Source organism: Fukomys damarensis, unplaced genomic scaffold (assembly GCF_012274545.1).
Source record: "Fukomys damarensis isolate Sample0158 unplaced genomic scaffold, DMR_v1.0_HiC HiC_scaffold_16, whole genome shotgun sequence".
Lineage (NCBI taxonomy): Eukaryota > Metazoa > Chordata > Mammalia > Rodentia > Bathyergidae > Fukomys > Fukomys damarensis.
In genome coordinates, this window is record NW_022900928.1 from 129636022 (window position 1) to 129648027 (window position 12006).

Consider the following 12006-nt stretch of genomic DNA (forward strand, 5'->3'; position numbering starts at 1 on the left):
GAAACACACCTTGAGAACTTCCGTTAGGAGGAAGTGAGGCGAGTTTTCCCACTCCTTGCTCTACCTCACTTTCCTTTGCACCTTCAGATCTCCAGCATCTATGTCGTCTTTTCAGGAGCCTCCTTTCCCTGTGTGACCAGCCTGATACATCGTAATGGCCTGCGGACTGGGCCCCTTGCCTCCATTCGCTCCCTGGATCTGTTTTCTACACCGAAACCAGCATGAGCTTCTTTATGTGTAGGTCATATCAGCCTCCAGCCTCCCACCCCGTGAGCTCCCCTGGCCCTAGGGAGCCTAGACGCCTTAGTGCTGGCCTGCCTCTGCCTACCCGGCTCCTTACTGTGCATCACACATGCAGAAATGTGGTTTAACTATGTTACAGAGCAGTTAAGTAAGTCCTTACTGTAAGTGTCCATGCCACCGTAGTGCTTTTAATTAATTCCATTTATCTGTCAGTCAACTCTGTAGAGCAGGTTACAATTTACGTTTTATACCGAGGAAATGAGACTTATTTTATATGTTGCCTTTATCCTGTACACTGGTCTTGTCCAGTCACTTGTGCCCAGGTTAACAGAGTTGGATTCACTCAAAACTGCAAAAGCTCATAATGTCAACAACCACCACCCGCACGACATAGCATCGAACAATTTTTCTTAATGTACTTTGTGCCAGTATATTACAAGCAAACACAGCCCATGCACATGGTCCCTGCTTTGCAAATGGAGGAATTCAGAGGGAAAGGGTAACTAACTGGTTCATAGCCACACAATTTGAGGTAGGAGGACGTGGATGTGAATTCACGTCTTGTGACTCCAAGGCTTGTGCTCTTGGTCATCCGCCTGCATGGTGGCAGTGGATGTACATCAAGAAGACTGTTGATCATTTGGCAGCTTCTGCAACTTAAAATCCTCCAGGGTCTGTGACTGAATTATGCAATTTTCCGCAGCTCTACCACCCACAGTGGAACCCACCCACCCGCTCCCACCTGTCTCCCTTCTAGACTCCGCTGTGCTTGGTGCGAAGCACTGGGACTGGAGTCAGCTGGATTCCCACAGCCCGGATGTGCGGGGATAAGTTACTTCACTGCTTGGAACTGCCCGAGGCTCTTCTCTAACACTCTCAACAGTAGTATTTCTTCATGTGGTTGCTGAGGGGAATCATGGAGCACCTGCCTCTCCTCCCCAGTCCCTGTGCCCCTGCTTTAATGGGGCGTCGAGTGCCAGCACAATGGCTTCCCTGCTGTCCCTGCTCCTGCTTCCTGTGCAGGGTGCCACTGCTCCCTCCCCATCACTGTTCCTCACCAAACCTGCTAGCTGAAAACCAGTTCCAAATTCCAAACTCTAGGGATTTTCTGATAGTAGTAATGGCCATTATTCAGCCATACCCTCCTCCTGAAAGAAAAAAAAAAATAAAAAACTTAAAACCTCCATGTGGAAATTGGAATCAGCAGGTGAAATTCGGAATCAGGAATCCAGATAATATTGTAGATTCGATCAGCCATAGTAGGGATAGAACTAAAGCCCAGATTCCTCAGATGCTATAGGGCGACACCAGAGTAGACCTGAAACAGCCGGGCTGTCACATGGGCTTGCAGCCCGAGTTCAGGAAGTCTGAGGCCACCAAGGAATCTCAAGTCCTGAATTGGTTGAAGGGCTGTGATGACTCTGGGGTAAGTGGCAACACAGTGGGAATTCTTTCAAGAGGAAGCTTCCTTCAGGCTAGGGCCCAGGTGACCAGTGATCGATCAGTACATAGATATAACCAGGCTCCCAAGGAAACCAGATCCCAAGGTCAGGAGCTGTAAGGGACTGTGAGTCACAGAAGCAGTGCTTCAAAACCATCATCAGGTACTACAGTCGTGACCGCCTGAAAACTTCCGAATTTCCTGTTGACAGAAATGAAAGATAAGCCGGAAGATAGCGACAAGAAACTGTAGGAAACTGTATCATGACACATCACATCGGGAAAGAGATCTTCGGAGTAACACAGTCAGAACCTCAACAGCAAGGGAAAGTACTTAGTTTGAAGACGGCAACTCAGTGGATAGGTTAATACCAGATTGGGTAAAGCTGAAGAGTTAGGTAACGAGCTGGAAGATGGTAAGACTCTAGCGTGGAGAGACAAATAGAAAATGCAAAGGTGTATAGAGTGATAAGGTTTAAGTAAGTTTACTTAGAGTCCTAGAAGTAGATAAGAAAATGGGCAAAGATGAAATAGAAAATTAATGGCTGAGATTTTTCCATAACAGGTGTGCTGTCAAACCACAGATTAAGACCAATGGTTGTAAATAGAGTTAAAAACAATCCGTTTAGATATAAAGTACATAAAACCAAAGGCAAAGAGACTGTCTAAAAGCCGAGAGAAAAAGGAATGATAAATTGACTGTTGACTTCTCATCAGTTGTAATTCTGATCGTGTTATTCCCCAAAATTTCAGTAGCGTCTGTCCCTGAAGTGTAGACCACGAAGTCTGCAGCAGCTCACCACGGCCTTTCGTGGCCCGGCCCCTAGACCCTGCAGACACACGGAGCCACCTCCTGTGCTCTTGCTCTTGGCTGTGCCTCCACATACTCTTTGCCCGTCTTGGAATGCGCCAAGGCCGCGCACCTGGCCAGTCCTCACTCAGCCTCCCCGTTTTCAGCTCAGGGCTTAGGTGCTGTCTTCTCGCCCTGGGTACAGAGCTTGCCAGCAGCTACAGCACCAGGTTATTTGCTGCATCTTCATTTCCTTTCAAGCACAGGAGCTCCCAGAAGGGGACAGGGTTACTTGCAGGGCCTGACTTTCCACAGGTAAGCAGGACCTTCATTGGCAGAGCATTTTAAGGAGTTCTCTGGCTGCTTCACCAGTTCCCGGACACGGGTTTGCAGCCCTTTCACCCTGCTCGATTCACACGTGTGTGGAGAACAGGTTACCATGGTCAAGGGTCAGCAGGCATCCCTGCATGCGGTCACTTCCTGTTCCGCCTCTTCACTCTCCGTTTCCTTGGTGAAACTGGAATTACAGTACCACATTGCGCATGGTGTAAAGTTATAGTACAAATCAAATGAGGTGATACAGGCGAATGTGCTGGGCAAACTCCCATTCCTTGTTTCAAGGTGAGAAACTGCTAGGACTGGGGACTTTGAGAAGGAGGGGACTCATTGGTACCTTGAAGACTGTCCCTGCTCACCGTTGGGCCTCGCTGGAGCTGGCTGGGTGACCTGGCATCGTCTGCCATACTCTTGCCTTACAAGCGCATGGTTACAGCACGTGGTTATTCACAGCGACCATGGCCCTGGCCCTGCAGGGACTTGTGCTGCCAGCTCTTCATTTCACTGGCAAGAGGCATAAGACAACTATTCCTAGTCAGTTGCTTATATTGGTAATGTACCTGTTTTTCAGAATATTCTTTTATTTTTTGCAGTACCAGGGATCTAACTCAGGACCTTGTGCTTATGAGGCAGGTGAGGCACCACTGAGCTAAATCCCTAGCCCCAGAATATTCTCTTTTAAATGAAGAGTTTTGGTAGTTTCTAATTTCTAGAATTATTTCCTAGAAAGGACAAGAGAGTTTGGCAGCTCTGTCTTCACTATGGTGAAACCAAAGGCTGTGGAGCACATACAACTCTCGCCTCATTGTGGGCCACAGGCAACACTGCCCAATTTTTGTAGTTCCTTCAGGAATTTCATTGCTCTATCAAAGCATTATTCCTGAGAGTCCATCAGAAACTCTTAATTTAAGCACCTTTTATGCTAAATCATTAATAGTGATAGAGTCTCTTGGCAGCATGCCCCTCAGAAATGGCCTGTAAGTCTTGCCTCCAGATTTGTTCTTGGTCACTGCCTCTCTGCACCACACCCTGCAGTGCTGTGCCAGCAGCCACTTTCCCCTCAGCTTCTGATCGTGTCTTCTAGACTGTGGCCCAGCTCTCTAAGACCTCTGTTCCTATTGTTTCTCTCTGCCCTGGTGCTACTAAATCCGTAGCCCTAAGATATCTCCGTGTGGTGTATAACTCTTGAGAGAAAAACTTTGCTGGCTTTCATAATGCTTCGTGGGGTACTGTCTGAGCTTGTCAGTCTCCTTGTCTGGACCTATGTGTTAGGAAGGGTGTTCTGCCGAGAATAGCACTAAATCCTAAAATATCGGTGGCTTAAATAAGAAAGAAGTTTACTTCCCTCACACACAGAAGCAGACCGGAGGTAGGCAGGCCAGCGCTTGCCTGGGAGCTCTGCAGTGTTAGCTGTTCTGTCAGGCTGCTCCTCAGTGTAGAAAACACCTTTGTGCTGTGGCCTCTAAAGCCAGGTTGAGTGCTTGAGGTCCAGCTATCATGGCTGTATTCCAGCTAGCAGGGAGGAAGAGAGCGAGTCAGTGAGTTTACTTGTTTATTATTTGGTACTGGAGATTGGAGGTTGAACCCAGAGAGAGGTATTCTGCCTCTGAACTATGTCTCCAAGCCTCTCTTAAATTTTCATTTGAGACAAGGATTCAGTAAGTTGCTGAGAATTGGCTCAAATTTGCCATCCTTCTGTCTCAGCCTCCCCAGAGCTGGGATTTCAGGTGCCGCTGCGCCCAGCTTGAGTCTCTGCCCTTGATTCTTCTCCAAAGTCCCTAACAAAACTTTCCCCTGAATCTTATTGACCAAAACTTAGACATTCCAACCATGTGTATGAAGGATATGGTCTGTTAACGAGGCTGCTCTGCTAAAAATCGAGGCAGTAGAGTAGGTAACTGGGGGTGATTTTTGAGTCCCTGAACTTGGCCTATCCCACACCCAGCCTCATTCCTCCCCCTCCTTGCCCTCCCCACCCAGCACTGTGGGATCCAGCATATTGGTAACTACAGGAAACCTTACCTGGCCTTTTCCCTGTCAGCCCCTCTCACAGTACTGGGCCACTCACGAGTCCTGGCCCGTGCCTGTCAGAAGCATCTGCGCATTCTTCAGTTTCCTCAGAGGCCTCTCCTTCCTTCCTCAGCAGGCTGGCAGTGTGGAGCAGTCCAGAGGGTTGTGGATGCAGGGCTGGACGGATGGCTCTGAGTCTCCACGCCCCAGTGTAAACACGGAAGCACTCCGCGTGTAAGTTGTGTCCAAAGACACTGCCAGGTCTCCGTGTGGATTCCAGACCTCTGTATTCCCTCCTTATACAACATCATCCCGTCGAGGTCTCGGAAGCGGCCTTCATGCCTAGCCACCTCTGAAACAGAGCTCTACATGAGTTTTACTTCCCTCAGCCTGGCTGCAGGTGTCAGGAAGCTGGAAATTGTCTTACATTTCTCCTGTCCCAAATCCTCCACATCTCTTACCCTCGGTTCTCAAGTCAAGTAGCTGCCCATCTGCCAGCTCAGCCGCGGAGTGTGCCTTCTTCCTTCTCCAGCGCCCGCGTTGGCAGCTTGCCTTTCCTGCCTGGTCTGCACAGCGGCTCTCATGGTCTCCCACACCCACTCAGCCTGCTCTGGTCTGGTCTTGGGCTGTGCCACTCATGTGCGAAAGCCAGCTTCCCTTTGGATCTAGGCTGGAATTCTGGGTTCTTATTTTCTACAGAGCCCCACCGGCCTTGAGCTCTATGTCTCTGATCTCTCGCACCGCTCACTCTTGCTCACTCCAGTCTCGACGGTCTCTTTCTCATCCTTGATTGGGCAAAGAGCCTCCTGCTTCAACCCCATCCCCACATCACTCTGTAAATCATTCTCCTGTCTCAGCCTAAATGGCGCTTCCTCACAAGCCTTCCTGACCTCTAAACTGACGTCCTCTGCCTCTGCTTAGGATGGTTCTTCCTTAGTATTCACCACAACTTGGAATTCTGTATTTATCGAGTGATTACTTATAGGATGTCACTTCCACATTCGCCTATATGTTCCCTAAGTGCTGGGTTCGTATCTCTTCTAATTACAGCTGAATCTTCAAAGCTCAGTGCTTAGTGAATATGCATGGAATAAGTGAATGAATAAGTAAGCGATCTTGTGATTAACAATGCAGGTGATTCTCTCATTAAATCGACAACTTTGTTTTTCAGTGTGGCAATATGTATGTGTTGGAAACATACTAAGGCGATTCACCTTTCCATCTTGGCACTGTATTTCTTTACATCCATTGACCACCTGTGATTCTCACTTGGGAGCCTATAAACTTCATTGTAATTTATGACTCTGTAGCTTTGAACAAAGCCTTGCTTTTGCCAGGATAACTGAGCACAGAACCTGGAGAGGTCATGTGCAGGTGTGCTATCTGAGAATCATGCGTGGGCCCACTTCCATGGCTTGCTGTCTCTCTTCCTGTGTGACCTGGAATAACCTTTACAACAGAAGACTTGCTGTTTGTTGTGGTGCTGGAACCTGAAGTTGTAGTCATTTTATTTATTAAATTAAAACCAATTTTTTGTTGTTTTTTGAGACGGGCTTGCTATGTAGTTCAGGCTGGCCTCGAACTCACAGCGGTCCTCCGTCCTCTGCCTCCCAGGTGCTGGGGCTAGAAGCATGCACCGCCATGCCCAGCTGTAGTCATTTTGAAACAGTCATCATCCCAGAGAAGCTTTTTGCCCAGCATTTCACTTACCGTGGAAAAGCCAGTCTCTCACTCCCCACCTTGATGACCAGCTTCTTTGAGATCAGAAACGGAAATGTCAACTATTGAAGTAGCATGTTGGGCCAGGGATTTAACTCAGCGGTTCCGCCACCTGCCTCTCAAGCATCAAGGACCTGAGTTCAATCCCCGGTACCAAAAGAAAGAAAGAAAAAATATGGGTGAAGTAGCATGTACTTATAATTTCCTCTTCCTATTTCCTGAATTACCTTATTCTGCAGAAAACACCGGGAAGGTGTGTTGTGGAGCAAACAAATCAACAACTTACGTGGTACTTTTTCTCCCTTTCCAAGGTTGTAAAAAGTATTTTCAAAGTGTCTGATGATTTTGGAATCCTGAATTATGGGTCTAAAATAAAAGATGAACGCAGATAATTGTCCCTGTCTTATGATGGAGCGGTCACTCACACCAGCAGTGTGTGTGGGTTTCTTTTTGAATGGCAATGCAAATTCTTTTCTGAGTGGCTCTTCTGTGGTAGAGTGGGGTGAAGATGGAAAAGCACACAGTAGATCCTCTGAAGCCCAGGAGTCTGCTCATATGCCTGGGAGGGCGGAACCTGTCCAGTGGCTGGGCCGCAGCTAAGGAGCAGCCGTCTTAGAAAGGGTTCATACATTTATATTGGCTGTGGAGATGTCTAATTGATGATTAGTGTTTCTCTCAGATCTCTGGAGGGTCCCCTCGAGTCCAGAAACTCCAGTTTAATTGAGTAAGAGTATTTGCAATGTAGCGAATGAAAATTTCAAGTTTTGTTTTGTTTTGTTTTGTTGGTTTTTTGAGACAGGGTCTCACTATGTAGTTGAGACTAACCTGGAACTCACTATGTAGCCCAGTCTGGTCTCGAACACCCAGGGATCCTCCTGCCTCATCCTCCCGAGTGCTGGGATTACAGGCGTGCGCCACCATACCCGGCTGAAAATTTCAAGTTTTAAATGTCCATAGGTGTATATGTGCTGCTTTGTTAATAAGTGTTTTTCACACTTCCAGTGCAAAGTCTGACAGCCTCCTTCCTGGGGAGATGTGGCTTCAGTTTCTTGGGTGGATGTGCACTTTATAAGATTTTTAAGGAATTTTTTACTTGAAAGACTTTGCTCGCCATATAATGTCACAAAGACAAGCCAGGAAAATTGAGATTGGGGTATTTATTTAATAAATACAGTCTCTTTTCCACCATTTTGTTTGTTATGGCTAGTACTAAACTACTTTTAAAAGTTAGCATTTAGCTTGATTTTGTCTTATTTCAGCAGATGTGTTTAATAAACTAGCCTATCTAGCTTTGGTCATGGGCTGGGGCCGTATTTCACCTCTCATTTTTTGGCATTTTGATGCGGGGCAGTTAAGCTTAATTCAGCATCATTTGATGCTCTCCATGAGGGTTAGCATGTGAATGGTGTTAACAGATCAAATGCTGCACTCAGCGTGTGTGAACACACGGGCGTGATTGGCCTCACCACGCCCCCAGCACCTGTGGCTTTTCCTCTTTCGTAAGGGGAATGGTGAGCGGTTCACTGGGAATTTTTTCCTGATCTGAATTTAAAAGCCTCTGTGTTTTAATGGATATGCATCTAACTGGTTCCTCCTCTTCTCTCTTTTTCTCTTTTTCTAATTTAGGAAAAGACGAGAGCACTCCCATGTCACCAGACCCCAGAGCTCTGACGGAGAAGTTGCTGCAGAGATCAGCCAAGGTCACTGCCTGCAGTTACCCCTTTGTCCACTGGCTGCCACCTGAGCACCCGTTGGCCTCAGACAATCCAGCTGGGACTTAGCGGTTGTTCAGTTAATCAGAATGTCAGTAGAAGCAGGAAATAAGGAAAAGTGGATGTCTTGTGACTTTATGTATTCATTTGCCTGCATTTGGATAAAGGGCCATGGCCTTTTCTTTGTATGTGGCTATGTTTGGAGTTGTGCATTATCTCTCTTGCTCAGGCCCTACTCATGACGCGGTGTTTATGACTTTCAGGTTTGGTTATTTAATTGGAGTGAAAATTTAGACACTGACGAAACAATATGAATATAGATTCCTTCTAGACTCTCTATAAGTTTTTGCTCGTTTCTTTGAAATTGTCCTGCCCATACCAAATTTTAAAAATTTAAATGTCTCTTAGTTTTTCTCGAGTACTCATTCAGTTATATGAGTAAAGCCCTATTATGCGCCTACTTCATTGCTCTGACATTCAGTAGAATGCTAGTGGCATCTTCAGTTGTGGGATCAAACACCGCTGCCTCTGTCTGTGTGTAGAGTTCATGGTGGCAGGAAAGGCTTGAGGGCAAACGATAGTGTGACGTGGTAGTGTGAGGCTTTGTGTCCCCGAGGCACTCGCCAGCCAGTTGGTTAGGAGAACATCTCTCCTGCGCGTACAAAGCCTGCACTCTCTGAAAGGGGGTTCGCGTGCCCTTTCGGGTGCCCCTTCCCAATTAGGCCACTCATGCACCGAGAGGTCCGGCAGATCTTTATTGTAGGGAGGCGAGCAGGAGGCAGGAAGGCAGAGAGAGAGAGAGAGAGGGAGAGGGAGAGAGGAGGAAGAAGAAGCAGAAGGAGAGAGAAGAGAACAAAGAAAGGAAGGTCCTTTTATCAGTTTGGGGGTGGGCTATTGCTTATTTATGAGGAGTGAGTTACTTTTAACCTATCACAGGCCAGATTGCTTTTATGGGCCCAGTCCTGCAGACACAGGTTTCAACTTTCCTGGACCACTGTGGCCTTGGTGGGGGGAGGGAAACCAGAGATAAGGGCATGAGGTCATTTTAGGAGCCAAGATGTACCAGGAGAATGCAGCCTGTGAGGCGGCATCAGAGCATACTTTAACATGATCACTTCCCTAACACCCTCCGTGCATTAATGCCATTGCCCACCGGTAACCCAGAGCTGTACTGCAGTGAGCTTTTTGAGGGTGAACTCTGTACACCAGAGAACAGGCGGTATGGAAAATGCTACTGAATGCATGGCCTGGGGCTGGATGGATCTGGCTCACATGCCTGTTTTGTTCACCTGTTTGGTATTTAAAACACCACAGCTTACATTAAACAAACAAACAAGCAGGGAGTGGTCACATAAAAACCTAGGCAATAGCTTCTTTTGTCTAACCTCTGGCTGTTCTGGGTCACATTCCTGAGTGACCCCAGTAGTGCAGCCCTCTGTTCCTGCAACTGTGCTCACTCGGCTCTGCCCTCTCCCTCTCCTCCTCTGTCTTTTGTATAACGTTTCTTCATGAATTCAACCTGAAATTACAAGGTAAAGCAACACTTGTACGCAGAACTTACGCTGTGTTGGCGTCATTGCCATGGTGGTCAGCATGGTGTGAAGCAGAGGGAATGCGGAGCCACTTTACATTTTTGTGCTATCAGAAATGAAATCATGGGGCTTGGACTTCCAGTTCGGACAAGATGGCGTAGATATGTTGTTTTGCTGCTCTCACTAAGTACAACTGAAAACCCTGGAAAATTAAGAGGCAACTGAAGGAGAGCCCTGAAAGAGGAAGAGAGGAAGGCACACTAGGTGGGGACCCAGGCATAGAAGCCACAGGGACCTTAAAGCCCCACACGAGAAGGTGACCCAGGCCCAGCGTTTCTGATTCCCAGCTGAGCAGTAGGAGATGGCCAGGTCACTCATGCCTCTCAGTGAGGGCCATTGCAGGGGGTTGGGTGGGCAGGGTGGTGTGGGGGTCGTGGTAATAGTTGGTGGCCTGGAGAAGGCTCTTCCTTTCCCTCAGGCTGAGAACTTCTCTCCACCAAGAGACTGTAGGCATCTAAGTGGCTATTATAAGAGACACCCACCACAGGAAGTGCCAGCCCAGGAAGCCTTTGTTTCTGGGCCAGAGACTCCTTTCTCCCACCCAGAATCCCAGACAGTCTGAGGGCATCGGGAGAAAGCATCTTGTCTCAGCAACAGCTCTGACTGGGAAGCCCTTTTGTCCTCCCGCAGAGCCACCAGGTAGCCATAGTCCTTAGAAGGGAGCCTCTACCATGACAGGTGAGTGAGCCAGAAAATCTCTTTGTCCTTGTGGACCAGAGACTCCCCTCTCACCTCCAGAGAAACAGAGCAGCCCGGTAGCAGAGTAAGGGAGATCCTGCCACAGCAGGATCCCCAAATGGAAAGCCCCTTCCTCCTTTCATATGTTGAACCTTCCCCCTACAGGCAGTGCCAGCAGAGACCAGTGGTACCATTTAGAAGGAATGTATCAAAGGGTCCTGCGGTGCCTCTGAAAACAATTGTTGGAACTTGGGCCACAATAGCTGGCTGGGACCAGCACGCAAAATCTCAATAGGGTGACTCCTTCTAAAATGAAAGATTTAAGTGGCAACTGTCCAGCCACAGCCAGAAACTCTTCGTCAGACTAAGAACCAGGAAGATGGAGACTGAGAAAAACATTCAAGGAACCTACACAGTTGTGGTTATTGGATAAGGATTGTGCAGTGACCATCAGAAGGGTGGTTCACCAAACCATGAGCCAGTTCTCTGAAACAGTTGAGAAAGTGGGAAATCTCAGCAAAGAACTAGACATTACAACTTACAGTGATTTGTATTTAACAACATTTAAAGCAATTCCTGTATTGTTCATGTGAGAAAAATATAGTGTGGAACAAATACTAGGACCAGTATTTCCCTGCTAGAGTATGAGTTGCCTTCGTAAGACACAGGGCCTGGTTAGAAAAGCACTTTCTCTCACCCACCGGTGTATCATTGCATAGTTTTTCCTGGGTGTAAATGCTGACGGGGTATTCGTTGCAACGTCGATAGAAGTTTCTTAGTCACAGAGCATCTCCAGCGGGCACTTCATGGTGCCCTCTGAAAGCCCCCAGACCCAGCTAGCTGGTCAGATAACACCCTGCTGCCTTTGCCTGATACCTAGTTTTGTAGTCAGGTGGGACTGACTTTTTATCTTTGGTGTCTGCAGGTGGTTTACATCTTGGAAAAAAAACATTCCCGCGCAGCAACTGGCATCCTCAAACTCTTGGCTGAGAAGAACAGTGACCTGTTTAGGAAGTACGCCCTGTTTTCTCCCGCAGACCACCGAGTGCCTAGAATCCACGTACCTCTGAAGGATTGTCCCCAGAACTTCTTGACCCGGCCCAAAGATTACGCCAATACCCTCTTCATCTGCCGCATTGTGGACTGGAAGGAGGACAGCAATTTTGCCCTGGGGTAGGTGATCTCTGGAAAGAAAAATGCAGTTTAGATGGCCTTCAGGTGACCTGTTTGTGTATTTTAGTTGTTATGTGCTTTATTAAAGCCACAGTACATGGTGTAGTTTGGACCTGATTCTTCAGAAACTTGCCCTAGCTGCCACTTTAACTGGTTGCCTGTATGTTCTCTGAATTTCCAAGCAGTCACCTTTTCATTTTTGTTTTTTGTTTTTGGCCTGAAGTACAAGCACATTCTGAGGCTCTGCTTCTGTCCTGTTATATCCTGAATTCTCTCCATGCAGAGAATTCATTGTATCATTCAGCCAGACCTT

General features: G+C 47.5%; 1 protein-coding gene across 1 annotated transcript in view; it reads left to right on the plus strand.

Annotated features, from left to right (window-relative positions):
• Dis3l2 (DIS3 like 3'-5' exoribonuclease 2) overlaps positions 1–12006 on the plus strand; it is a 289941-nt gene that overhangs the window by 114207 nt on the left and 163728 nt on the right. Inside the window, exons 7-9 of the mRNA XM_033763990.1 lie at positions 4329–4351; positions 8165–8238; positions 11446–11693. Coding sequence (XP_033619881.1) covers positions 4329–4351; positions 8165–8238; positions 11446–11693 — 345 coding nt within the window. The remainder of the gene's footprint in view (positions 1–4328; positions 4352–8164; positions 8239–11445; positions 11694–12006) is intronic.